We start from the raw sequence: 25,119 nt of genomic DNA, 5'->3' as shown, positions 1-25,119 counted from the left end.
TGTCCATATTGAATATATTGATATTGCTATCATGGCACCACGCACACTGAAACAGACTCCGTAATATTAGCGGAAAGTTTCAAAAAACGAGTTTGGAATCCAAGAAGGCCAAATCATTAAATATATTCAAGAAAGAGTTAGATATAGTTCTTATGGTTGAAGAGATCAAGGGATACGGGGAGAAAGCGGGAACAGGGTACTGAGTTTGGATGATCAGCCATGATCATAATGAATGGCGGTGCAGGCTCGAAGGGCTGAATGGCCTACTCCTGTTTCTATTTTTCTCTATGTTTCTATGTATCCAAATGTAGCTGAATCAGGAAGAAGAGATAATTTATGGAGATAATATGGGTTTCAGGTACAGAGGGGCAGGAAGTACAGAAAATGTATACCAGCACTGTCAAGACCTGAAGGAGAAAAGCCAGATAAATGATCAGGACTGGCGAGTACACTCTGTCAGAATAAAGTGCAAAGAAAGACAGAGTTGCATTTATATATCGCCTTTCACAACTTCAGGATGCCCCAAAGAGCTTCACAGCCAATGAAATATTTTTTGAAGTGTAGTCACTGTTGTAATGTAGGAAACACAGCAGCCAATTTGCACACAGCAAGATCCCACAAACAGAAATGAGGTAAATGGTTAGATCTTTTTTTGTTCTGATGAGCACTGTTGGAGGTGCCGTATTTCAGATGAGACATTAAATCAAGGCCTCGTCTCCTCTCCCAGGTGGACGTAAAAGATCCTGGGGCACTATTTTGAAGAAGAGCAGGGGGGGTTCTCCCCAGTGTCCTGGCCAATATTTATCCCTCAACCAATATCACTATTCAGATAATCTGGTCATCATCACATTGCTGTTTGTAGGATCTTGCTGTGCATACATTGGCTGTCGTGTTTCCTATATTACAACAGGGGCTACACTTTCCAAGTACTTCATTGACTGTAAAGCTGTTTGGGATGTCCTGTGGATGTGAAAGATGCTATATAAATTGAAGTCCTTTCTTTAGTGCGATAGGCTTTGAAGCATCCAGTGAAACCACTGAACAGAAAGGGGTGTTGGGTGAACATATCATGCAATAGATGGACTGTTACGACCAGGTGATAAAGGGGTCTAGGGGCCCCTCTCAGCCTTCACCTAGTCTTACCATAACAGGGTTTAATTTTAAACACACTGTTTTTAGCTCGCCCTTGATGAATCCTTGTTCACCACTTTCCAATTATAAGGAAAAGAAATCAGCACCAACAGGTTTTCTTAGGTTTAAAGAAGAAAGATTGAAATTTATTAAACTTAAATTTAAACTCTAATTCAGTTGATGCCTATAGACACATGACACGCCCATGCTAGCATGCATACACGATACACACATGCAAATAGAGACAGAAAACAGCAGAAGAAAAATAAAGTGGAAACGTTTGAGGCAATATCTGAAGAGTTTTTGTTCTGGTTCTTCGAGCTCACTGGAGAGTCCTTGATTGTAGGTAGATCTTGCTTTTCATTGGGGCTCAGTATTCTTCTTAAACCTTGTTCGCTGTAGGAGACTTTTCTCTCTTGGGGTTCATGTGTCTTCAGTGGATTCAGAGACTTGTGAGAAAGAGATGGGAGCAGACAGGAGAGATCTTCTCAGTCCAGGAGCGAACAGACACTCCGAGTTCAAACTGTTTGTACAATTCAGAAAAACCCAGGATGCCAAGCAGGTTAGTCATGTGACTAACTGGTCTGACCACGTCTTGGATTGTATCACCTTAGCAGTCTCTGGAATGCTCCTCTTACGCACAATAACTGGTGATCAAGGTCCATTGTGGGTTGAATGTGTCAGGGAAGGGTCCTTTGTCCTTCCAATCACCGTCTATTAATATCCAGCCACGGCTGATCTATTTAACCAGTCCTTTCTTCACTCCAGTAACAGTTTAACATCAATGTTCATGACAAAATTAATGTGTCTCATTCTTGGCAGGTGGGGGCCTAGCATGGCATGGACCCTCCCGCATTGAACCACTGAACACACAAGCTTCGAGAGAAGCTCAGCAAACTGATATTTCACAGCTGAACAAAACAGGAAAAGGAAGGAGATCAATAGATTGGTCTGCATCATTGGAAAAGCCCGATTCCACCCCAGTCTCAACTCATCTGCTGCTGAAACCCTTATCCATGCCATTGTCACCTCCAGACTTGACTCTACCAGTACTGTACTGCCCACTCTCACACTTTCCACTCTCTATCAACCTGAGCTCATTGAAAACTCTGCTGCCCATATCCTCATGCACACCAAGTCTCGCTCACCCATCAGCCCCTGTGCACATTGAGTACCACCTTGAGTTTAAAATTCTCATCCTTATTTTCAAATCCTTCCTTGGCATCAGCCCTCCCTATCTCTGTAACCTCCTTCAGCCCCACAGCCCTCCCTATCTCTGTAACCTCCTCCAGCCTCACAATCCTCCCTATATCTGTAACCTCCTTCAGCCTCACAATCCTCCCTACCTCTGTAACCTCCTCCAGCCCCACAACCCTCCCTATCTCTGTAACCTCCTCCAGCCCCACAGCCCTCCCTATCTCTGTAACCTCCTCCAGCCTCACAATCCTCCCTATCTCTGTAACCTCCTCCAGCCTCCCAATCCTCCCAATCTCTGTAACCACCTCCAGCCCCACAGCCCTCCCTATCTCTGTAACCTCCTCCAGCCTCACAATCCTCCCTATCTCTGTAACCTCCTCCAGCCTCCCAATCCTCCCAATCTCTGTAACCACCTCCAGCCCCACAGCCCTCCCTATCTCTGTAACCTCCTCCAGCCTCACAATCCTCCCTACCTCTGTAACCTCCTCCAGCCCCACAACCCTCCCTATCTCTGTAACCTCATTTTTTTTTCATTCATTCGCGTGATGTGGGCGTCACTGGCCAGGCCAGCATTTATTGCTCATCCCTAATTGCCCTTGAGAAGGTGGTGGTGAGCTGCCTTCTTGAACCGCTGCAGTCCATGTGGGGTAGGTACACCCACAGTGCTGTTAGGAAGGGAGTTCCAGGATTTTGACCCAGTGACAGTGAAGGAACGGCGATATAGTTCCAAGTCAGGATGGTGTGTGGCTTGGAGGGGAACTTGCAGGTGGTGGTGTTCCCATGCATCGGCTGCCCTTGTCCTTCTAGTTGGTAGAGGTCGCGGGTTTGGAAGGTCCTGCAGCCCCACAACCCTCCGAGATCTCTGCACTCCTCTAATTCTGGCCTCTCGACAATTTTAATTGCTTCGCCACTGCTGGCCATGCCTTCAACTGCCTGGGCCCTAAGCTCTGGAATTCTCTCCCTAAACCCCTCTACACCTCCACTTCTCCCTCCTCTTCTAAGACGCTCCTTAAAATCTACGTCTTTGTTCAGTTTTTTGCCCACCTTAATGTCTCTTTATTTGTCTTAGTGTCAAATGTTGTCAGTTTATGGTCCTGTGAAGGGATTTGGAACATTTTGTGATGTTAAAGGTGCTGTATAAATGCAAGATGTTGTGATTGCTACTATGAGAATGAGACCAATTCGAAACCTTCTGAAACTGATGCTGGGGGTTAGGATGGTGTGGAGGTTTTAGTGAGATTTATAAAATGGGTGTCCCTGGTGAAACAAAATGGGTGCACTCCCACAGCCTGATTTCCTGTTTTCTGTGTTCAGTTATAAAAACTCCTGTGTCTGCTATTCTTACACCAGCCATTAGAATAAACTTGTTAACAATCGTATTAAAAGCAGTGCACTGACCAAATTTCCACTGAGGGGTTAACTAGTGGACTGCCAGCAGGAAATCCTCTTTGCAAGAGAATTAAAATTAACCCATCCCCTCACCCCCCAAACAATGAGGGCGACAGTGCTGCAAGCTGAACAAATAAATAGAGGGGTGCCCTGGAGTCCCCAGAACTGGGGGTGGTGTGATAGTGTTGGGGGGATGTGGATAAGGGTTTGATCAGTTCCTGTCTCTCTCCACTTTGAGTCCCTGGCTGCACACACACATAGCACTGATTGCAAAGTGCAAGAGATGAAAACAGTTGATGTGAATGCATGCTACCTAAATGCAAAGTGCACATCTTGGGGTTTGTTGAAGGGGCAGGGAGGGTTGGGTTGAGCTGCAGCGGGGTGCTGGTCGGGGAAGGTGTGTCGGATTCTGCGAGTAAGATGCAATTGGCTTTGATGGCTGTTGTGTTGTGTGTGTGTGTGTGTGTGAGTGTCTGAAGATGTGTGTCTGTGCATAGCAGGACTACTAGTCTCCCCCTTCTGTCTAATTACCAAGGTTGCTTTCACTCTTTCTCTCTCTCTTTCTCTGCAGCGTGCCAATTTTACGTCCTGACGCAGAGAGGCAGCTCTGCTCTGGGTTTTTCCACTCATGCATGAGGTTAGTGCTAAAGCCAGTGAGGAGGGCCGGGTAAGAACAGGGCCATATAAATGAAATTGACTCCATCTCCAGTCACGGATCCAGTTGGCAGTAAAGTAAGCGAGAGATCTGTGGGCAGCTCAGGGATCCTCCAGCTTCTGGGATCCCAGACACAGGTAATCAAGAACAATTCAGGGACATTTTTTTGAGCGAAAGATAGATTCTCGCTGTTAAACATTTAGATAATAATGAATTTTAATTGTGTGAACTGCAATGTATAAAATTGATTCCTGGGGGTTTGTGTGAGTGTTGGAGATTATTACCCAAGGCAAATTGCTTTTTAAACCCAACATCACGCAGGGAACTCAGCATTTAGACAAATGATATATGATATTAATATCGTAGAGAATTAATTCGAAGCTGCTGTAATTAACCTGGCGAACCTTTTGTTAATTTCCGAGTCGTGGAAACAAAGAAAACCTTTGGAAATCACAAACCAAATCATTAAAAAAAGAAATGGTTTAATATACCTAGCGATCTTTTTAACTGTTCAATGATCTGATCGGAACATTTCCCTGTTTTTTTAAAAATATAATTCGAGGGGCATTTAGATGGAATGTATTTTTTAAAAAGAAAACAAACTGATGTATTTTCCGTGTTATTTTGCGAATTGTGCTGGATTCCTTTCCCGCTGTTGTATTTTCTCTCTCTCTCGTTTTTTTGTTGTTTTCTGGTTTTTTTTTATTCTCTCAAACAGAAGGCTGGACAAGTGTACTGGACGGAGAGTAAGGGCGTTATTCCCCGGAGTACAGTACTGCTTTTGTTGTATGTATTGTCGATGTAGCGAATTACTGCCTTTCATTATTTGTAAAAACACAAGACAAAGAAACAGATATTAACGCTTTTAATCAAAAATTTACTCTTCAGAGAAACATAGATAAGCGATTTCTTTTAAAACAAAAGATCGCATTGGGGTGAAGGAGATATGGAGGGAACTGGAAGGTTTTAGCAGGAACATGTGTGACTGAGGGAAGGGGGGGGGGGCACCACTGACTGAAATGCATTGTGAAGAAGGCTTAGATGCACCTAGCGGAAATGGGGCCAGGTTCTTAGCTTAAAACGAGATTAAAAAGCACATTTTCCTCTTCTTAACAATAAAACTGCACGCCTGATAAGGGATTTAAGGGAAGAGATTAGGATTTAGCCACCGGGAGAGGGACCACGTTCGTATAAAATGAAGGAGAGATTATTTCTTTTAAAAAAAGACAAAATGGAGATTGGGTGAAGTTTTAAGAGATGGCTTTTGGACAGGGGCTGGATGGGGGTTTGGGTGGGTGGGTGAGACTCCAATTAATAAAATAGCACAGATTGATCTCCATTTGAATATTTTAGGCGGATCAGCAATTTACAAGGCTAGTTGAGTCAGATTATATACAGATTTGTGACTTGCACTCCTTGCATTTTCAAGCCAACAATGCTGATTAAACCCTCTGTCTTTCTTCCCCTCTTGTATGTGTGTGTGTGTGTGTGTGTGAGATCAGGAATGGCCCGGGGTGAAAAGATGCATTCCTTAAAAGATTTTCACAAAGACACCCTCAAACCCTCTCCCGGAAAGAGTCCAGGTACCCGACCCGAGGACGAAGCAGATGGCAAGGTACAACGTGAGAAATGGGCCAACAAGCTCGACTTCATCCTATCTGTCGCTGGGGGTTTCATCGGACTGGGTAACATTTGGAGATTCCCTTATCTCTGCTACAAGAATGGTGGAGGTAAGAACTTTCCTTCAAAAGGCAAAGAGCCCCAATGCAAGGGGAGAGCTTTTATTTCATACTTTTTCCTTCTGGGGAGGGAAGGGTTTGCTCAATATTATGTCATTTCTTTGGTGTTCTAGTCATATCACCTGAACGTAATAGGCAGAAACACCTCCTGATATTTTCCTGGTACAACGGTGTCTTATAATTTATTCAGGGAACAGTTTTTGAACTTGTTTCAGATGAGGCTGCCTGCACTGGGTGTTGTTTAATAGGCCAATCACATGTGGTTAATTGGAAATCCAGATGTGCTGAGTTGCGGGTCTGACCAGTAAATAAAAGAATTGGTGATAAGGCATTGCCCTTGGTCATGTTATCTCAATATTCCTGCACCATGTTATATCTAACCTTTCTATGCGGTAAAATGGTGGGACGAGCAGTAGTGTGAGTGTGTTTTGATTGTTGTGGCTGTTTTACTCCCTCAATCACTGAAAGATGGGAGATATTTATTGAGTAAATATCCAGATGGCATGGACACAATGGGCTGAATGGTCACATTCTGTGCCGTAATGACTCTTATGTTTCCCTGTATTACATGCAAATCATTTTCTACTAAAACTAGTGCAAGAGATTAAAATGATGTTGTCCTCCCCCACCCCCCCCCCCCCACCCCCCAGCCTCACCTGTGGCTAGCCAGCGGTTGCTATTGGACAACAGTGATCTACAAAGGCAGGGATGTTATCACATAAGTTATCTCGATGTGCATTCATAAAGAAATAAAGAAATAAGGTTTGTCAAACTAGCTTTACTCCAATGAGAAGCAGACCCCTTTACTTTGAAGATCATTTTACACGCCAGAAGTGATGGTATTGGGAACAGAAGTCACAAGGATGAAGAGCAAGGTTTGGTGAAGGCTGAAATGATATCGAATGACACAGAAACAGGCCTTTTGGCCCAACTGATCTCTGCCAGCATTTACACTCCACGTGAACCTCCTCCCTCTCTAATTAACTCTTGACAGTTCTGCCCCCATATATTCTTCTGTTACCTTCTCCCTGACATATGCATCGATACACAAATACATCAGTGCTTCGATCATATCCATGTAGCTGTGAATTCCACATTCCCACCTTTCACTGTGTAACGAAATTCCTCCTAAATTCTTTATTTAATTTGTTAGTAATTATCTTATATTCCCGTTTCTTTGTTCTGGACCCGCCCACAAGTGGAACAGCTTCTCCACATCCACCCTATCAAACCCTTTCATAATTTTAGAATACTTTGTTACAGTAACGTAGTAGCCATGTTATTGGACTGGTAATCTGGAGACATGAGTTCAAATCCCACCACCAGAGCTCGAGAATTTAAATTCAGTTCATTAAATAAATCTGGTATAAAAAGCTAGTCTCAGTGATGATGATCATGAACGACTGGATTCTTGTAAAAACCCATCTGGTTCACTAATATCCTTTAGGGAAGGAAATCTGCCTTCCATACCAGGTCTGGCCTATATGTGACTCCAGATCCACAGCAATGTGGTTTACTCTTAAATGGCCTAGCAAACCACTCAGTTACCACTGTGGCAGTGGGTGAGGGAACCAACACAAGGGAAGAATCTACTTGACCTCATCCTCACCAAATGTACCTGTCGCAGATGCATCTGTCCATGACAGTATTGGTAGGAATGACCACTGCACAGTCCTTGTTGAGACTAAGTCCCATCTTCACATTGAGGATACCCTCCATCATGTTGTGTGGCACCACCACTGTGCTAAATGGGGTAGATTTCAAACAGATCTGGCAGCTCAAAACTGGGCATCCATGAGGTGCTGTGGGCCATCAGCAGCAGCAGAATTGTACTCAACCATAATCTGTAACCTCATGGCCCGGCATATCCCCAACTCTACCATTACCATCAAGCCGGGAGATCAACCCTGGTTCAATGAAGAGTGCAGGAGGGCATGCAATGGATCAGCACCCAGGCATACCTCAAAATGAGGTGTCAACCTAGTGAAGCTACAACACATCCCTGGGTAAAACCTGTCCCATCGCCAGGACAGATAGACCCACCAGAGGTGGCAACACAGTGGTATACAGTCAGGAGGGAGTGACCCAGGGAGTCTTCAATATTGACTCTGGAGCCCATGAAGTCTCATGGCATCAGTTCAAACATGGACAACAAAACCTGTTCATTAACACCTACCGCATCCCCCTCCCCCCACCCTCAGCTTATGAATCAGTACTCCTCCATGTTCAACACCATTTGGAAGAGGCATTAAGGGTAGCAAGGGCACAGAATGAACTCTAGGTGGGGGACTTCAATGTATTGTCGATGTACTGCAGTTCATTATTTGTAAATCAAAAGATAAAAAAATTAAAAGGGAACGAGATACACAGGATTACTTGCCTGCCTAACAGAGGAAGCAGCATGCATTAGATAGGGTTAAGCAATCACACAACCAATGGTTCAGATCTAAGCTCTGCAGTCCTGCCACATCCAGTTGTGAATGGTGGTGGACAATTAAACAAATAACAGAAGGAGTAGACGCCGCAAATATCCCCATGCTCAATGATTGGGTAGCCCAGCAAATGAGTGCAAAAGACAAGATGCCAAGTGGATGATCCATCTCGGCCTCCTCCTGAGGTCCCCAGCATCACAGATGCCAGTTGTTATGACCAGGTGAGAAAGGTGCCTAGGGTTCCCTCTTAGCCTTCACCTGGTCTTACCGTAACAGGGTTTAATTTTAAACACACCACGTTTTTAGCACCCCCTTTGTGAATCCCTGTTCACCGCTTTCCAATGATAAAGCAAGGAAACCAGCGCAAACAGGTTTCTTTAGGTTGAAAGAAGAAAAGTTGAAATTTATTAAACTAAACATGTATTTACGAAAATCATGCTTGACAAATCTACTACAATTCTTCGAGGATGTAACTAGTAGAGTTGATGAGGGGGAGCCAGTGGATATGGTTTATTTGGACTTTCAGTAGACTTTCGACAAAGTCCTACATAAGAGATTAGTGTGTAAAATTAAAGCGCATGGGATTGGGGGTAGTGTATTGCGATGGATAGAAAATTGGTGGCGGCCAGGAAACAAAGAGTAGGGATAAATGGGTCTTTTCGAAATGGCAGGCAGTGACTAGTGGGGTACCACAGGGATCGGTGCTAGGACCCCAGCTATTCACAATATATATTAATGATTTAGATGAGGGAACTAAATGTAATATCTCCAAATTTGCAGATGACACAAAACTGGGTGGGAGGGTGAGTTGTGAGGAGGATGCAGAGAGGATACAGGGTGATTTGGACAAGTTGAGTGAGTGGGCAAATGCATGGCAGATGCAGTATAATGTGGATAAATGTGAGGTTATCCACTTTGGTAGCAAAAACAGGAAGGCAAATTATTATCTGAATGGCTATAAACTGAGAGAGGGGAATATGCAGCGAGACCTGGGTGTTCTTGTGCACCAGTCGCTGAAGGTAAGCATGCAGGTGCAACAGGCGGTAAAAAGGGCAAATGGTATGTTGGCCTTCATAGCAAGAGGATTCGAGTACAGGAGCAGGGATGTCTTGCCGCAATTATACAGGGTCTTGGTGAGGCCACACCTGGAATATTGTGTGCAGTGTTGGTCTCCTTATCTGAGGAAGGATGTTCTTGCTATAGAGGGAGTGCAGCGAAGGTTTACCAGACTGATTCCTGGGATGGCGGGACTGACGTATGAAGAGAGATTGAGTCGGTTAGGATTATATTCGCTGGAGTTCAGAAGAGTGAGGGGGGATCTCATAGAAACCTATAAAATTCTAACAGGACTTGACAGGGTAAATGCAGGAAGGATGTTCCCGATGGTGGGGGAATCCAGAACCAGGGGTCATAGTCTAAGGATACGGGGTAAACCTTTCAGGATTGAGATGAGGAGAAATTTCTTCACCCAGAGAGTGGTGAGCCTGTGGAATTCGCTACCACAGAAAGCAGTTGAGGCCAAAACATTGTATGTTTTCAAGAAGGAGTTAGATATAGCTCTTGGGGCGAAAGGGATCAAAGGGTATGGGGCGAAAGCGGGAACAGGTTACTGAGTTGGATGATCAGCCATGATCATAACGAATGGCAGAGCAGGCTCAAAGGGCCGAATGGCCTACTCCTGCTCCTATTTTCTATGTTAAACTCTAATTCGGTCGTCGCCTGCGAATACACGACATGCCCATGCTAGCATGTATACGCGAGACATGCAAATGGAGCCAGAAAACAGCAGAAGAAAAAGAAAGTGGAAAGGTTTGAGGTAATATCTGAAGAGTTGTTGTTACAGTTCTTCGAGCTCACTGTAGAGTCCTTGATTGTGGGTAGCTCTTGCTTTTCGTTGGGGCCTAGAATTCTTCTTAAACCTTGTTCGCTGTAAGAGACTTCTCTCTTGGGGTTCATGTGTCTTCAGTGGATTCAGAGGCTTGTGAGAAAGAGGTGGGAGCAGACAGGAGAGATCTTCTCAGTCCAGGAACAAACCGACACTCAGAGTTCAAACTGTACAAATCAGAAAACCCCAGGTTGCCAAGCAGATTAGTGAGGTGACTAACTGGTCTGACCATGTCTTGGATTGTATCACCTTCGCACTCTCTGGAATGCTCCTCTTACACACTCTACCTGGTGATCAAGGTCCATTGTGGGTTGAATGTGTCAGGGAATGGTCCTTTGTCCTTCCAGTTACCGTCTGTTAATATGCAAATGTCTTCCAGTCACAGCTGATCTGTTTAACAAGTCCTTTCTTCACTCCAGTAACAGTTTAAAATCAATGTTCATGACAAAATTAATGTGCCTCATTCTTGGCAGGTGGGGGTGTAGTATGACACAATGTTCAGCCAATTCAATTTGCTCCACATGATACTAAGAAACGGTTAAAGGCACTGGATACTGCAAAGGCTATGGACCCTGACAACATCCCGGCAATAGTACTGAAGACTTGTGCTCCAGAACTTGCCGCGCCCCTAGCCAAGCTGTTCCAGTACAGCTACAACACTGGCATCTACCCTGCTATGTGGAAAATTGCCCAGATGTGTCCTGTACACAAAAAGCCGGACAATTACCGCTCCATCAGTCTACTCTCAATCATCAGCAAAGTGATAGAAGCAATGCTCCCTGTAAGCCATGCAGCAGTACGTGCAAAGCCTTGCACAAGTCGACCCCTTTAACGGATCAAGAGTGTGCAGCTTCGCAAAAGAAATTAAAAGGGCCACGCACTTAAATAAATCATGCACGCATGCCAAAATATTAGAGGGAGCATTGGATGGAAGATGTCATCAACAGTGCTGTCAAGCGGCACTTACTCAGCAATAACCTGCTCACCGATGGTCAATTTGGGGTCGCCAGGGTCACTTGACTCCGGACCTCATTACAGCCTTGGTCCAAGCATGGACAAATGAGCTGAATTCCAGAGGTGAGGTGAGAGTGACTGCCCTTGACTTCAAGGCAGCATTTGACCAAGCACTGAATCATAGAATGGTTACAAGCCAAAAGGAGGCCCTTCAGCCCGTCATATCCGTGCCTGCTCTCTGAGAGAAACTCCGCTTTTCCCACTCCCCGTGGCCCTGCAAATCTTTTCTCTTTAGCTAATTATCCAATTATACACCATGGCTGTACCTATACCACATGGTCTGAAGCGGTTCAAGAAGGCAGTTCACCACCACCTTCTCAAGGGTAACTAGGGACACGCAATACTACTGGCCTTGCCAGTGACGCCAACATCCCACGAATGAATTTTTTTAAAGTGTGGCATCAGGGAGCCCTAGCAAAACTGGAGACAATGGGAATCAGGGGGAAACTCTACACTGGTTGGAGTCATAACTAGCACAAAGGAAGATAGTTGTGTTTGTTGGAGGCCAATCATCTCAGTCACAGGACATCATTGCAGGAGTTCCTCAGGTTAGTGTCCTAGGCCCAACCATCTTCAGCTGCTTCATCAATGATCTTTCCTCCATGATAAGATCAGAGTGGGGATGTTCACTGATGATTGCACAATGTTCAGTTCCATTCGTAACTCCTCTGATACTGAAGTAGTCAGTGTTTGCAAATAGTAAGACCTGGACAACATTGAGCTCGGGCTGATAATTGGCAAGTACAATTCTTGCCACGCGCATGCCAGGCAATGACCATCTCCCTTTGACATTCAACAACATTACCATTGCTGAATCCCCACCATCAACATCCTGCCGGTTACCATTGACCAGAAACTGAACTGGACCAGCCACATAAATACCGTGGCTACAAGAGCAGGTCAGAGGCTGGGAAATCTGCTGTGAGTAACTCACTTCCTGACTCCCCAAAGCCTGAGCACCATCTACAAGGCACAAGTCAGGAGTGTGATGGAATACTCTCCACTTGCCTGGATGGGTGCAGCTCAACAACACTCAAGAGGCTCAACACCATCCAGGACAAAGCAGCCCGCTTGATTGGCACCCCATCCACCACCTTCAACATTCACTTCCTCCACAACCGGTGCACAATGGCAGCAGTGATCATATATAAATACACAGCAAAGTGATTATAGATTGAATCAGCATGACAGAACACCTTTAAGCAAAAAGAAACTGTTTGGAGGTTTCAATGACCAAAATAAATACAGGAAACGCTTTTTAAGGTTCAACTTTGGTAACAAACCAGTGCACAGTGTCAGCAGTGTGTACCATCTATAAAATGCACTGCAGCAACTCACCAAGGCTCCTCAGACAGCACCTTCCAAAAACAGAAACATGGAAAATAGGAGCAGGAGTAGGCCATTGGGCCCTTCGAGCCAGCTCCGCCATTCATTATGATCATGGCTGATCGTCCAACTCAGTAACCTGTTCCCGCTTTCACTCCATACCTTTTGATCCCTTTCGACGCAAGAGCTATATCTAACTCCTTCTTGAAAACATACAATGTTTTGGCCTCAACTGCTTTCTGTGGTAGCAAATTCCACAGGCTCACCACTCTCTGGGTGAAGAAATTTTTCCTCATCTCAGTCCTGAAAGGTTTACCCCGTATGCTGAGACTGTGACCCCTGGTTCTGGACTCCCCCAACATCGGGAACATCCTTCCTGCATCTACCTTGACAAGTCCTGTTAGAATTTTATAGGTTTCTATGAGATCCCCCCTCACTCTTCTGAACTCCAGCGAATATAATCCTAACCGACTCAATCTCTCCTCATACGTCATTCCCGCCATCCCAGGAATCAGTCTGGTAAACTTTCGCTGCACTCCCTCTAGAGCAAGAACATCCTTCCTCAGATAAGGAGACCAAAACTGCACACAATAGTCCAGGTGTGGCCTCACCAAGGCCCTGTATAATTGCAGCAAGACATCCCTGCTCCTGTACTCAAATCCTCTCGCTATGAAGGCCAACATACCATTTGCCTTTTTTACTGCCTGTTGCACCTGCATGCTTACCTTCAGCGACTGGTGTTCGAGAACACCCAGGTCTCACTGCATATTCCCCTCTCTCAGTTTATAGCCATTCAGATAATAATCTGCCTTCCTGTTTTTGCTACCAAAGTGGATAACCTCACATTTATCCACATTATACTGCATCTGCCATGCATTAGCCCATTCACTCAACTTGTCCAAATCACCCTGAAGCCTCTCTGCATCCTCCTCACAACTGACCCTCCCACCCAGTTTTGTGTCATCTGCAAATTTGGAGATATTACATTTAGTTCCCTCAACTAAATCATTAATATATATTGTGAATAGCTGGGGTCCTAGCACCGATCTCTGTGGTACCCCACTAGTCACTGCCTGCCATTCGGAAAAAGATCCATTTATCCCTACTCTTTGTTTCCTGTCTGCCAACTAATTTTCTATCCATCGCAATACACTACCCCTAATCCCATGCAGTTTAATTTTACATGCTAATCTCTTATGTGGGACTTTGTTGAAAGCCTTCTGAAAATCCAAATAAACCACATCCACTGGCTCCCCCTCATCAACTCTACTAGTTACATCCTCGAAGAATTCTAATAGATTTGTCAAGCATGATTTCCCTTTCCTAAATCCATGCTGACTCTGCCCGATTCTACCACTGTTCTCCAAGTGCTCTGATCTTTGATAATGGGTTCTCGAATTTTCCCCACTACCGACGTCAGGCTGACTGGTCTATAATTCCCTGCTTTCTCTCTACCTCCCTTTTTAAATAGTGGGGTTACATTAGCTACCCTCCAATCTGTAGGAACTGTTCCAGAGTCTACAGAATCTTGGAAGATGACCACCAATGCATCCACTATTTCTAGGGCCACTTCCTTAAGTACTCTGGGATGCATACCATCAGGCCCTGGGGATTTATCGGCCTTCAATCCCATCAATTTCCCCAACACCATTTCTCGACTAATACTGATTTCCTTCAGTTCCTCTCTCTCACTAAACCCTGTGTTCCCCAACATTTCTGGTATATTATTTGTGTCCTCCTTTGTGAAGACAGAACCAAAGTATTCATTTAGTTGGTCAACCATTTCTTTGTTCCCCATAATAAATTCCCCTGTTTCTGACTGTAAGGGACCTACATTTGTCTTCACTAATCTTTTTCTCTTCACATACCTATAGAAACTTTTACAGTCAGTTTTTATGTTCCCCGCAAGCTTGCTCTCGTACTCTATTTTCCCCTTCTGAATCTTCCCCTTGGTCCTCCTTTGCTGAATTCTAAACTGCTCCCAATCCTCAGGTCTGTTGTTTTTTTCTGGCAAATTTATATGCCACTTCCTTGGATCTAATGCTATCTCTAATTTCCCTTGTAAGCCCTGGTTTGGTTACCTTTCCCATTATACTTTTGCGCCAGACAGGGATAAACAATTGTTGCAGTTCATCCATGTGCTCTTTAAATGTTTGCCATTGCCTATCCACCATCATTCCTTTAAGTAACGTTTCCCAATCCATCATAGTCATCTCGCACCTCATACCTTTGTAGTTTCCTTTACAAAGATTCAGGACCCTAGTCTCAGAATCAACTAAGTCACTCTCCATCTTGATGAAGAATATTATGGTCGCTCATCCCCAAGGGGTCTCGCACAACTAGTTTGTCAATTATTCCTCTCTCATTATACAATACCCAGACTAGGATGGCCTGCGACCTCTACCACCTAGAAGGAGAAGGGCAGAAGATGCATGGGAACACCACCAAGTTCCCCTCCAAGTCACACACCATCCTGACTTGGACCTATATCGCCGTTCCTTCACTGTCGCTGGGTCAAAATCCTGTAACTCCCTTCCTAACAGCACTGTGGGTGTACCTACCCCACATGGACTGCAGCGGTTCAAGAAGGCAGCTCACCACCACCTTCTCAAGGGCAAATAGTGATGGATAATAAATGCTGGCCTGGCCAGTGACGCCCACATCCTGAGAAAGAATAAAATAAAACTTTTATCAGGTCACCATCTGGTCTTCTGTTTTGCAGTGAACGGAACTCCAGCCTGTTCTGTTTTCCTGATAGTTGCATCTTCTCAATTCTGCTATAATCTTTGTAAGTCTTTTCTGTACTTTGCCCAGTGTTCCAATATCCATTTTACAGTCTGCAGACCAGAACTGTACCTCTGAGTGTGGTCTAACCAAGGATCTATATAAATTTCAACATTGCTTCCCACCTTTTTTATTCTGTTCCTTTAGAAACCAGCCCCAGTATTTTACACTCTTTATCAACGTGTGTCGTTACTTTTAGTTATTTATCTATCTGTATTCCCAGATGGCTTTGCTCCTCTACACCATTTACTTTCTTCACCTTCCAAGGAAAGCAGCCTCCTAATTCCTCTTGCCAAAATGAACCAGCTCGCACTTTGCTATATTAAACTTTATAATGTGGAGGACTGCACCAAAATATATGAAGACATAAACAGACTGGGAGAACATGGCAGAACAAGATAAAATGCCAGTTGAATTTTTTTTTATTCATTCATGGGTTGTGGGCGTCGCTGGCTAGGCCAGCATTTATTGCCCATCCCTAATTGCCCTTGAGTAGGTGGTTGCGTACCTGCCCCATATGGACTGCAGAGGTTCAAGAAGGCAGCTCATCACCACCACCTGAAGGGCAATTAGGGATGGGCAATAAATGCTGGCCTAGCCAATGATGCCCACATCCCATGATGAATAAAAAAAAAACTTCAACTGGCATTTTATCCTGCTATCATGCTCTCCCACTCTGTTTATGTCTTCCTATATTTTGGTGCAGTCCTCCACATTATTACCTCATCAACAGTGGCCCAGGACCAATCCCTTTGGGAAACCACTTTCCCACTTCCTTACAGTCCCACAAACTTCCCTTAACTCCCAGATCCTGTGTTCTGTTTTATTACCTAAGGTGAACCTCAAAAGCATTTCCTGTATTTTTTTTCTGTCATTGAAACTTGCAAAGGGTTTCCTTTTGCTTCAAGATGTTTTGTCATGCTGGTCCAGCCTATAGTCAGTTTGCTATATATTTACATATGATAACACAAGCAAAATACTGGAGCTGCAATTTGCTAAAACAAAATAATAGAGTTTGTCAGAAGCAGTTCTCAATTGAGGCCTACTTGTATCTAATGTAAATTCTACAAGAAATATTTCTCTCTCCATCCATTCCCTCTTGACACCATTAGGTGGCTGAATGGGAGCAGCTGTGTGCTTCACACAACGCAGCTCATAACAAGTTAGGACTCAATGAAGCCTCGCAGTTATACAAATAATGAGAGTGCAGGGTTGGTACTGAGGCAACTGTAACAAAGGTTGATGCCCCAAGAGAAATTTACATTGTAGTGACGACTAGAAACATGTCAGAAAAACATCAGAGATTGTAATGCCGTCCTTGAAATTATAAAGGGGTTTTGATAGGAAAGACATCGAGAAGATGGTTCCACTTCTTCAGAACTAGGGGCCATAAATATAACACAGTCACTAATAAATCCAATAGGGAATTCGGGATAAACATCTTGACCCAGAGAGTGGGGAGAATGTGGAACTCACTACCCCAGGGAGTGATTGAGGGGAATTGTATAGATACATTTAAGAGGAAGCTGGATAAACACATGAGGGAGAAAGGAATAGAAGGATATGATGATAGAGTGAGATGAAGAGGGGTGGGAGGAGGCTCGTGTGGAGCAGAAATACCAGCATAGACCAGATGGGCCGAATGGCTGTATAATTCAATACAATTTGATGTGGAGGCGATGAGAAACATCTATACAAGCCACGGCAAGCCGCAATATGTCTGGCTCAGCAAAAGGTGGCTATCTTGTATTGGAAGCCCTGTGTATCCCTGAGAGGCAGGATTCCAAATGGGAACGTTATATTGGAGTGACTCCCATGGTCTGAGACATGATTAGTGAAGCTTTTGTCCCTTTCATTGTGCGGAGAGGTTTTGAATTGAATGGCAAGTTCATCCATTCGTGCAGTTAACATGTGTGCCAGCCAATATTAGACATAAACAGCAAATACAACCTGCATTTATATAGCACTTTTTAATGTAGTCAAACATCCCAATGTTTTGACATTGAGCCACAAAAGGAGATATTAGGAAATGTGACCAAAAGCTTGGTCAGAGAGGCAGGTATTAAGGAGTGTTTTAAAGAAGAGGAGAGAGGCGGGAAGGTTTAAGGAGGGAATTCCAAAACCGAGGGCCCAGGCAGTAGAAGGCTCAGCCTCCAGCAGTGGAGCAATGAAAATGGGAGATGTTCAACAGGCCAGAAGTGGAGGACTGCAGAGATCTCAGATGAAACATAGAAAATAGGATCAGGAGTAGGCCATTCGGCCCTTCGAGCCTGCTCTGCCATTCATTATGATCATGGCTGATCATCCAACTCAGTAGCCTGTTCCCGCTTTTGCCCCATATCCTTTGATCCCTTTCGCCCCAAGAGCTATATCTGACTCCTTCTTGAAAACATACAATGTTTTGGCCTCAACTGCTTTCTGTAGTGGTGAATTCCACAGGCTCACCACTCTCTGGGTGAAGAAATTTCTCCTCATCTCAATCCTGAAAGGTTTACCCCGTATCCTTAGACTATGACCCCTGGTTCTGGACTCCCCCACCATCAGGAACATCCTTCCTGCATCTACCCTGTCAAGTCTTGTTAGAATTTTATAGGTTTCTATGAGATCCCCCCTCACTCTTCTGAACTCCAGCGAATATAATCCTAACCGACTCAATTTCTCTTCATACGTCAGACCCGCCATCCCAGGAATCAGTCTGGTAAACCTTCGCTGCACTCCCTCTATAGCAAGAACATCCTTCCTCAGATAAGGAGACCAAAACTGCACACAATATTCCAGGTGTGGCCTCACCAAGGCCCTGTATAATTGCAGCAAGACATCCCTGCTTCTGTACTCGAATCCTCTCGCTATGAAGGCCAACATACCATTTGCCTTTTTTACCGCCTGTTGCACCTGCATGCTTACCTTCAGCGACTGGTGTACGAGAACACCCAGGTCTCACTGCATATTCTCCTCTCTCAGTTTATAGCCGTTCAGATAATAATTTGCCTTCCTGTTTTTGCTACCAAAGTGGATAACCTCACATTCATTCACATTATACTGCATCTGCCATGTATTAACCCACTCACTCAACCTGTCCAAATCACCCTGAAGCCTTTCTGCATCCTCCTCACAACTCACCCTCCCACTCAGTTTTGTGTCATCTGCAAATTTGGAGATATTACATTTAGTTCCCTCATCTAAATCATTAATATATATTGTGAATAGCTGGGGTTCCTAGCACCGATCCCTGTGGTATCCCACTAGTCACTGCCTGCCATTCGGAAAAAGACCCATTTATTCCTACTCTTTGTTTCCTGTCTGCCAACCAATTTTCTATCCATCGCAATACACTACCCCAATCCCATGCGCTTTAATTTTACACACTAACCTCTTATGTGGGATTTTGTCGAAGGCCTTCGGAAAGTCCAAATAAACCACATCCACTGGCTCCCCCTCATCAACTCTACTAGTTACATCCTCGAAGAATTCTAGTAGATTTGTCAAACATGATTTCCCTTTCGTAAATCCATGCTGGCTCTGCCCGATTCTACCATTGTTCTCTAAGTGCTCTGCTATAACATCTTAGACTCTAGAATTTTCCCCACTACCGACGTCAGGCTGACTGGTCTATAATTCCCTGCTTTCTCTCTACCTCCCTTTTTAAATAGTGGGGTTACATTAGCTACTCTCCAATCTGTAGGAACTGTTCCAGAGTCTACAGAATCTTGGAAGATGACCACCAATGCATCCACTATTTCCAGGGCCACTTCCTTAAGTACTCTGGGATGCATACCATCAGGCCCTGGGGATTTATCAGCCTTCAATCCCATCAATTTCCCCACCATTTCTCTACTAATACTGATTTCCTTCAGTTCCTCTCTCTCACTAAACCCTGTGTTCCCCAACATTTCTGGTATGATATTTGTGTCCTCCTTTGTGAAGACAGAACTAAAGTATGCATTTAGTTGGTCAGCCATTTCTTTGTTCCCCATAATAAATTCCCCTGTTTCTGACTGTAAGGGACCTACATTTGTCTTCACTAATCTTTTTCTCTTCACATACCGAGAGAAACTTTTACAGTCAGTTTTTATGTTCCCCGCAAGCTTGCTCTCATATTCTATTTTCTCCTCAATTAATCCCTTGGTCCTCCTTTGCTGAATTCTAAACTGCTCCCAATCCTCAGGTCTGTTGTTTTTCTGGCGAATTTATATGCCTCTTCCTTGGATCTAATGCTATCTCTAATTTCCCTTGTAAGCCATGGTTTGGCTACCTTTCCCATTTTACTTTTGCACCAGACAGGGATTATCAATTGTTGCAGTTCATCCATGCGCTCTTTAAATGTTTGCCATTGTCTTTCCACCGTCATCCCTTTAAGTAACGTTTCCCAATCTGTCATGGCCAACTCGCACCTCATAGCTTCATAGTTTCCTTTACTAAGATTCAGGACCCTAATCTCAGAATCAATTACGTCACTCTCCAACTTGATGAAGAATTCTATCATATGATGGTTGCTCATCCCCAAGGGGTCTCGCACCATTAGATTAATTCATCCACTTTATTGCGAATGCTCCGCACGTTAAGGTACAAAACCTTAAGGCCTGTCTTTTTAACATTACTTGTCCCCTTCCCACTACTTTTCACTGTGGCCCTGTTTGATTCTGGCCCTTGATTTCTCTGCCTATCACTTTTCTTATTCCCCTTACTGTCTTTTGTTCTTCTCTTTGATCACCCCCTCCTCTGACTCCTTGCAAATGTTCCCATCCCCCTACCATTTTAGTTTAAACCCTCCCCAACCACTCTCGCAAATATTCCCCCAGGACATCAGTGCCAGTCCTGCCCAGGTGTAACCTGTCCAGTTTGTACTGGTCCCACCTCCCCCAGAACCGGTCCCAATGTCCCAGGAATCTAAAAATCTAAAAGAAAAATCCAGCCGAGTATTTTTAGGAGCAGAGGATGGAATTTGAAGTTGCAGCAGAACCTGCTCAGTCAGTGGAAGATTTCTATAACGAGGGTTAAGTTAATTAAATTGCGATCACCCCTGGTGACAGACCTGTACCCACCAGAACTGTACCCCAGTGTTATACAGATAGACCGGTACCCACCAGTACTGTACCCCAGTGTTATACAGACAGACCTGTACCCACCAGAACTGTACCCCAGTGTTATACAGATAGACCGGTACCCACCAGTACTGTACCCCAGTGTTATACAGACAGACCTGTACCCACCAGAACTGTACCCCAGTGTTATACAGATAGACCGGTACCCACCAGTACTGTACCCCAGTGTTATACAGACAGACCTGTACCCACCAGAACTGTACCCCAGTGTTATACAGATAGACCGGTACCCACCAGAACTGTACCCCAGTGTTATACAGATAGACCGGTACCCACCAGTACTGTACCCCAGTGTTATACAGACAGACCTGTACCCACCAGTACTGTACCCCAGTGTTATACAGAGACAGACCTGTACCCACCAGTACTGTACCCCAGTGTTATACAGACAGACCTGTACCCACCAGAACTGTACCCCAGTGTTATACAGATAGACCGGTACCCACCAGAACTGTACCCCAGTGTTATACAGATAGACCGGTACCCACCAGTACTGTACCCCAGTGTTATACAGACAGACCTGTACCCACCAGTACTGTACCCCAGTGTTATACAGAGACAGACCTGTACCCACCAGTACTGTACCCCAGTGTTATACAGTGACAGACCTGTACCCACCAGTACTGTATCCCAGTTATACAGTGACAGACCTGCCCCCACCAGTACTGTACCCCAGTGTTATACAGACAGACCTGTACCCACCAGAACTGTACCCCAGTGTTATACAGATAGACCGGTACCCACCAGTACTGTACCCCAGTGTTATACAGACAGACCTGTACCCACCAGTACTGTACCCCAGTGTTATACAGAGACAGACCTGTACCCACCAGTACTGTACCCCAGTGTTATACAGTGACAGACCTGTACCCACCAGTACTGTATCCCAGTGTTATACAGTGACAGACCTGCCCCCACCAGTACTGTACCCCAGTGTTATACAGACAGACCTGTACCCACCAGAACTGTACCCCAGTGTTATACAGATAGACCGGTACCCACCAGTACTGTACCCCAGTGTTATACAGACAGACCTGTACCCACCAGTACTGTACCCCAGTGTTATACACACAGACCTGCACCCACCAGTACTGTACCTCAGTGTTATACAGTGACAGACCTGTCCACACCAGTACTGTACCCCAGTGTTATACAGACAGGCCTGCACCCACCAGTACTGTACCCAAGTGTTATACAGTGACAGACCTGTCCACACCAGTACTGTACCCCAGTGTTATACAGACAGACCTGTACCCACCAGTACTGTACCTCATTGTTATACAGTGACAGACCTGTCCACACCAGTACTGTACCTCAGTGTTATACAGACAGACCTGTACCCACCAGTACTGTACCCCAGTGTTATACAGTGACAGATTGTACCCACCAGTACTGTACCCCAGTGTTATACAGTGACAGACCTGTACCCACCAGTACTGTACCCCAGTGTTATACAGTGACAGATTGTACCCACCAGTACTGTACCCCAGTGTTATACAGTGACAGTCCTGTACCCACCAGTACTTTACCCAAGTGTTCTACAGTGACAGACCTGTCCGCACCAGTACTGTACCCCAGTGTTATACAGTCAGACCTGTACCCACCAGTACTGTACCCAAGTGTTATACAGTGACAGATTGTACCCACCAGTACTGAAGCCAGTGTTATACAGTGACAGACCTGTACCCACCAGTACTGTACCCAAGTGTTATACAGTGACAGGTTGTACCCACCAGTACTGTACCCCAGTGTTATACAGTGACAGACCTGTCCACACCAGTACTGTACCCAAGTGTTATACAGTGACAGATTGTACCCACCAGTACTGTACCCCAGTGTTATATAGTGATAGACCTGTACCCACCAGTACTGTACCCAAGTGTTATACAGTGACAGACCTGTAGCTACCAGTACTGTACCCAAGTGTTATACAGTGACTGATTGTACCCACCAGTACTGTACCCCAGTGTTATACAGTGACAGACCTGTAGCTACCAGTACTGTACCCAAGTGTTATACAGACAGGCCTGTACCCACCAGTACTGTACCCCAGTGTTATACAGTGACAGACCTGTACCCACCAGTACTGTAGCCCAGTGTTATACAGTGACAGACCTGTCCCCACCAGTACTGTACCCAAGTGTTATACAGACAGGCCTGTACCCCCCAGTACTGTACCCCAGTGTTATACAGTGACAGACCTGTACCCACCAGTACTGTAGCCCAGTGTTATACAGTGACAGACCTGTCCCCACCAGTACTGTACCCCAGTGTTATACAGTGACAGACCTGTACCCACCAGTACTGTAGCCCAGTGTTATACAGTGACAGACCTGTCCCCACCAGTATTGTACCCAAGTGTTATACAGACAGGCCTGTACCCACCAGTACTGTACCCCAGTGTTATACAGTGACAGACCTGTACCCACCAGTACTGTAGCCCAGTGTTATACAGTGACAGACCTGTCCCCACCAGTACTGTACCCAAGTGTTATACAGACAGGCCTGTACCCCCCCAGTACTGTACCCCAGTGTTATACAGTGACAGACCTGTCCACACCAGTACTGTACCTCAGTGTTATACAGACAGACCTGTACCCACCAGTACTGTACCCCAGTGTTATACAGTGACTGATTGTACCCACCAGTACTGTACCCCAGTGTTATACAGTGACAGACCTGTAGCTACCAGTACTGTACCCAAGTGTTATACAGACAGGCCTGTACCCACCAGTACTGTACCCCAGTGTTATACAGTGACAGACTTGTACCCACCAGTACTGTAGCCCAGTGTTATACAGTGACAGACCTGTCCCCACCAGTACTGTACCCAAGTGTTATACAGACAGGCCTGTACCCCCCAGTACTGTACCCCAGTGTTATACAGTGACAGACCTGTACCCACCAGTACTGTAGCCCAGTGTTATACAGTGACAGACCTGTCCCCACCAGTACTGTACCCCAGTGTTATACAGTGACAGACCTGTACCCACCAGTACTGTAGCCCAGTGTTATACAGTGACAGACCTGTCCCCACCAGTATTGTACCCAAGTGTTATACAGACAGGCCTGTACCCACCAGTACTGTACCCCAGTGTTATACAGTGACAGACCTGTACCCACCAGTACTGTAGCCCAGTGTTATACAGTGACAGACCTGTCCCCACCAGTACTGTACCCAAGTGTTATACAGACAGGCCTGTACCCCCCCAGTACTGTACCCCAGTGTTATACAGTGACAGACCTGTACTCACCAGTACTGTAGCCCAGTGTTATACAGTGACAGACCTGTCCCCACCAGTACCGTACCCCAGTGTTATACAGTGACAGACCTGTCCCACCAGTACCGTACCCCAGTGTTATACAGTGACAGACCTGTACCCACCAGTACTTTAACCCAGTGTTATACAGTGACAGACCTGTCCCCACCAGTACTGTACCCCAGTATTATACAGTGACAGACCTGTACCCACCAGTACTGTAGCCCAGTGTTATACAGTGACAGACCTGTCCCCACCAGTACTGTACCCCAGTATTATACAGTGACAGACCTGTACCCACCAGTACTGTAGCCCAGTGTTATACAGTGACAGACCTGTACCCACCAGTACTGTAGCCCAGTGTTATACAGTGACAGACCTGTCCCCACCAGTACTGTACCCCAGTATTATACAGTGACAGACCTGTCCCCACCAGTACTGTACCCCAGTATTATACAGTGACAGACCTGTACCCACCAGTACTGTACCCCAGTATTATACAGTGACAGACCTGTACCCACCAGTACTGTAGCCCAGTGTTATACAGTGACAGACCTGTCCCCACCAGTACTGTACCCCAGTATTATACAGTGACAGACCTGTACCCACCAGTACTGTACCCCAGTGTTATACAGTGACAGACCTGTACCCACCAGTACTGTAGCCCAGTGTTATACAGTGACAGACCTGTCCCCACCAGTACTGTACCCCAGTATTATACAGTGACAGACCTGTACCCACCAGTACTGTAGCCCAGTGTTATACAGCGACAGACCTGTCCCCACTATTATTATACCCCTGTTCAATGCTTTCTCTGGACTCAATGTAGAATTTTTTGGATGGGTGTTTCTGGCAGTTGCTATATACACAGACAGACCTGTTGTCGAGCTCCCAGTTGGAGATGAGTGGTGTGCCACAGGGATCAGTGATGGGCCTCAATGTTTTACAATTTATATAAAAGAAAGGACTGAAAGTATAGTTGCTAAATTTTTTGATGACACAAAGATATGTAGGAAGTAAGTTGTGAAGAGGACATAAGGAGGCTACAAAGGGATATAAATAGGTTAAGTGAGTGGGCAAAGATCTGGCAAATGGAGTATAATGTGGGAAAATGTGAAATTGCCCATTTTGGCAGGAAGAATAAAAAAGCATATTATCTAAATGGTGAGAGATTGCAGAGCTCTGAGGTGCAGAGGGATCTGGGT

The 25,119-nt window shown here is 45.2% G+C and overlaps 1 protein-coding gene across 4 annotated transcripts in view; it reads left to right on the top strand.

Annotated features, from left to right (window-relative positions):
* The first annotated feature begins 4,354 nt into the window (after positions 1 to 4,354).
* LOC137380288 (sodium- and chloride-dependent taurine transporter-like) overlaps positions 4,355 to 25,119 on the top strand; it is a 104,352-nt gene continuing 83,587 nt past the window's right edge. The window contains exons 1-3 of one of the 4 annotated variants that reach the window (XM_068052188.1): positions 4,355 to 4,509; positions 5,091 to 5,158; positions 5,875 to 6,102. In XM_068052188.1, coding sequence (XP_067908289.1) covers positions 5,877 to 6,102 — 226 coding nt within the window. In that variant the 5' untranslated portion in view covers positions 4,355 to 4,509; positions 5,091 to 5,158; positions 5,875 to 5,876. The remainder of the gene's footprint in view (positions 4,510 to 5,090; positions 5,159 to 5,874; positions 6,103 to 25,119) is intronic. The other 3 variants (XM_068052185.1, XM_068052186.1, XM_068052187.1) reach the window with 3 other exon arrangements.

The sequence above is a fragment of the Heterodontus francisci genome, chromosome 19 (assembly GCF_036365525.1).
Source record: "Heterodontus francisci isolate sHetFra1 chromosome 19, sHetFra1.hap1, whole genome shotgun sequence".
NCBI classification, from domain to species: Eukaryota; Metazoa; Chordata; class Chondrichthyes; order Heterodontiformes; family Heterodontidae; genus Heterodontus; species Heterodontus francisci.
This window is presented reverse-complemented; position numbering and strand designations above follow the sequence as displayed.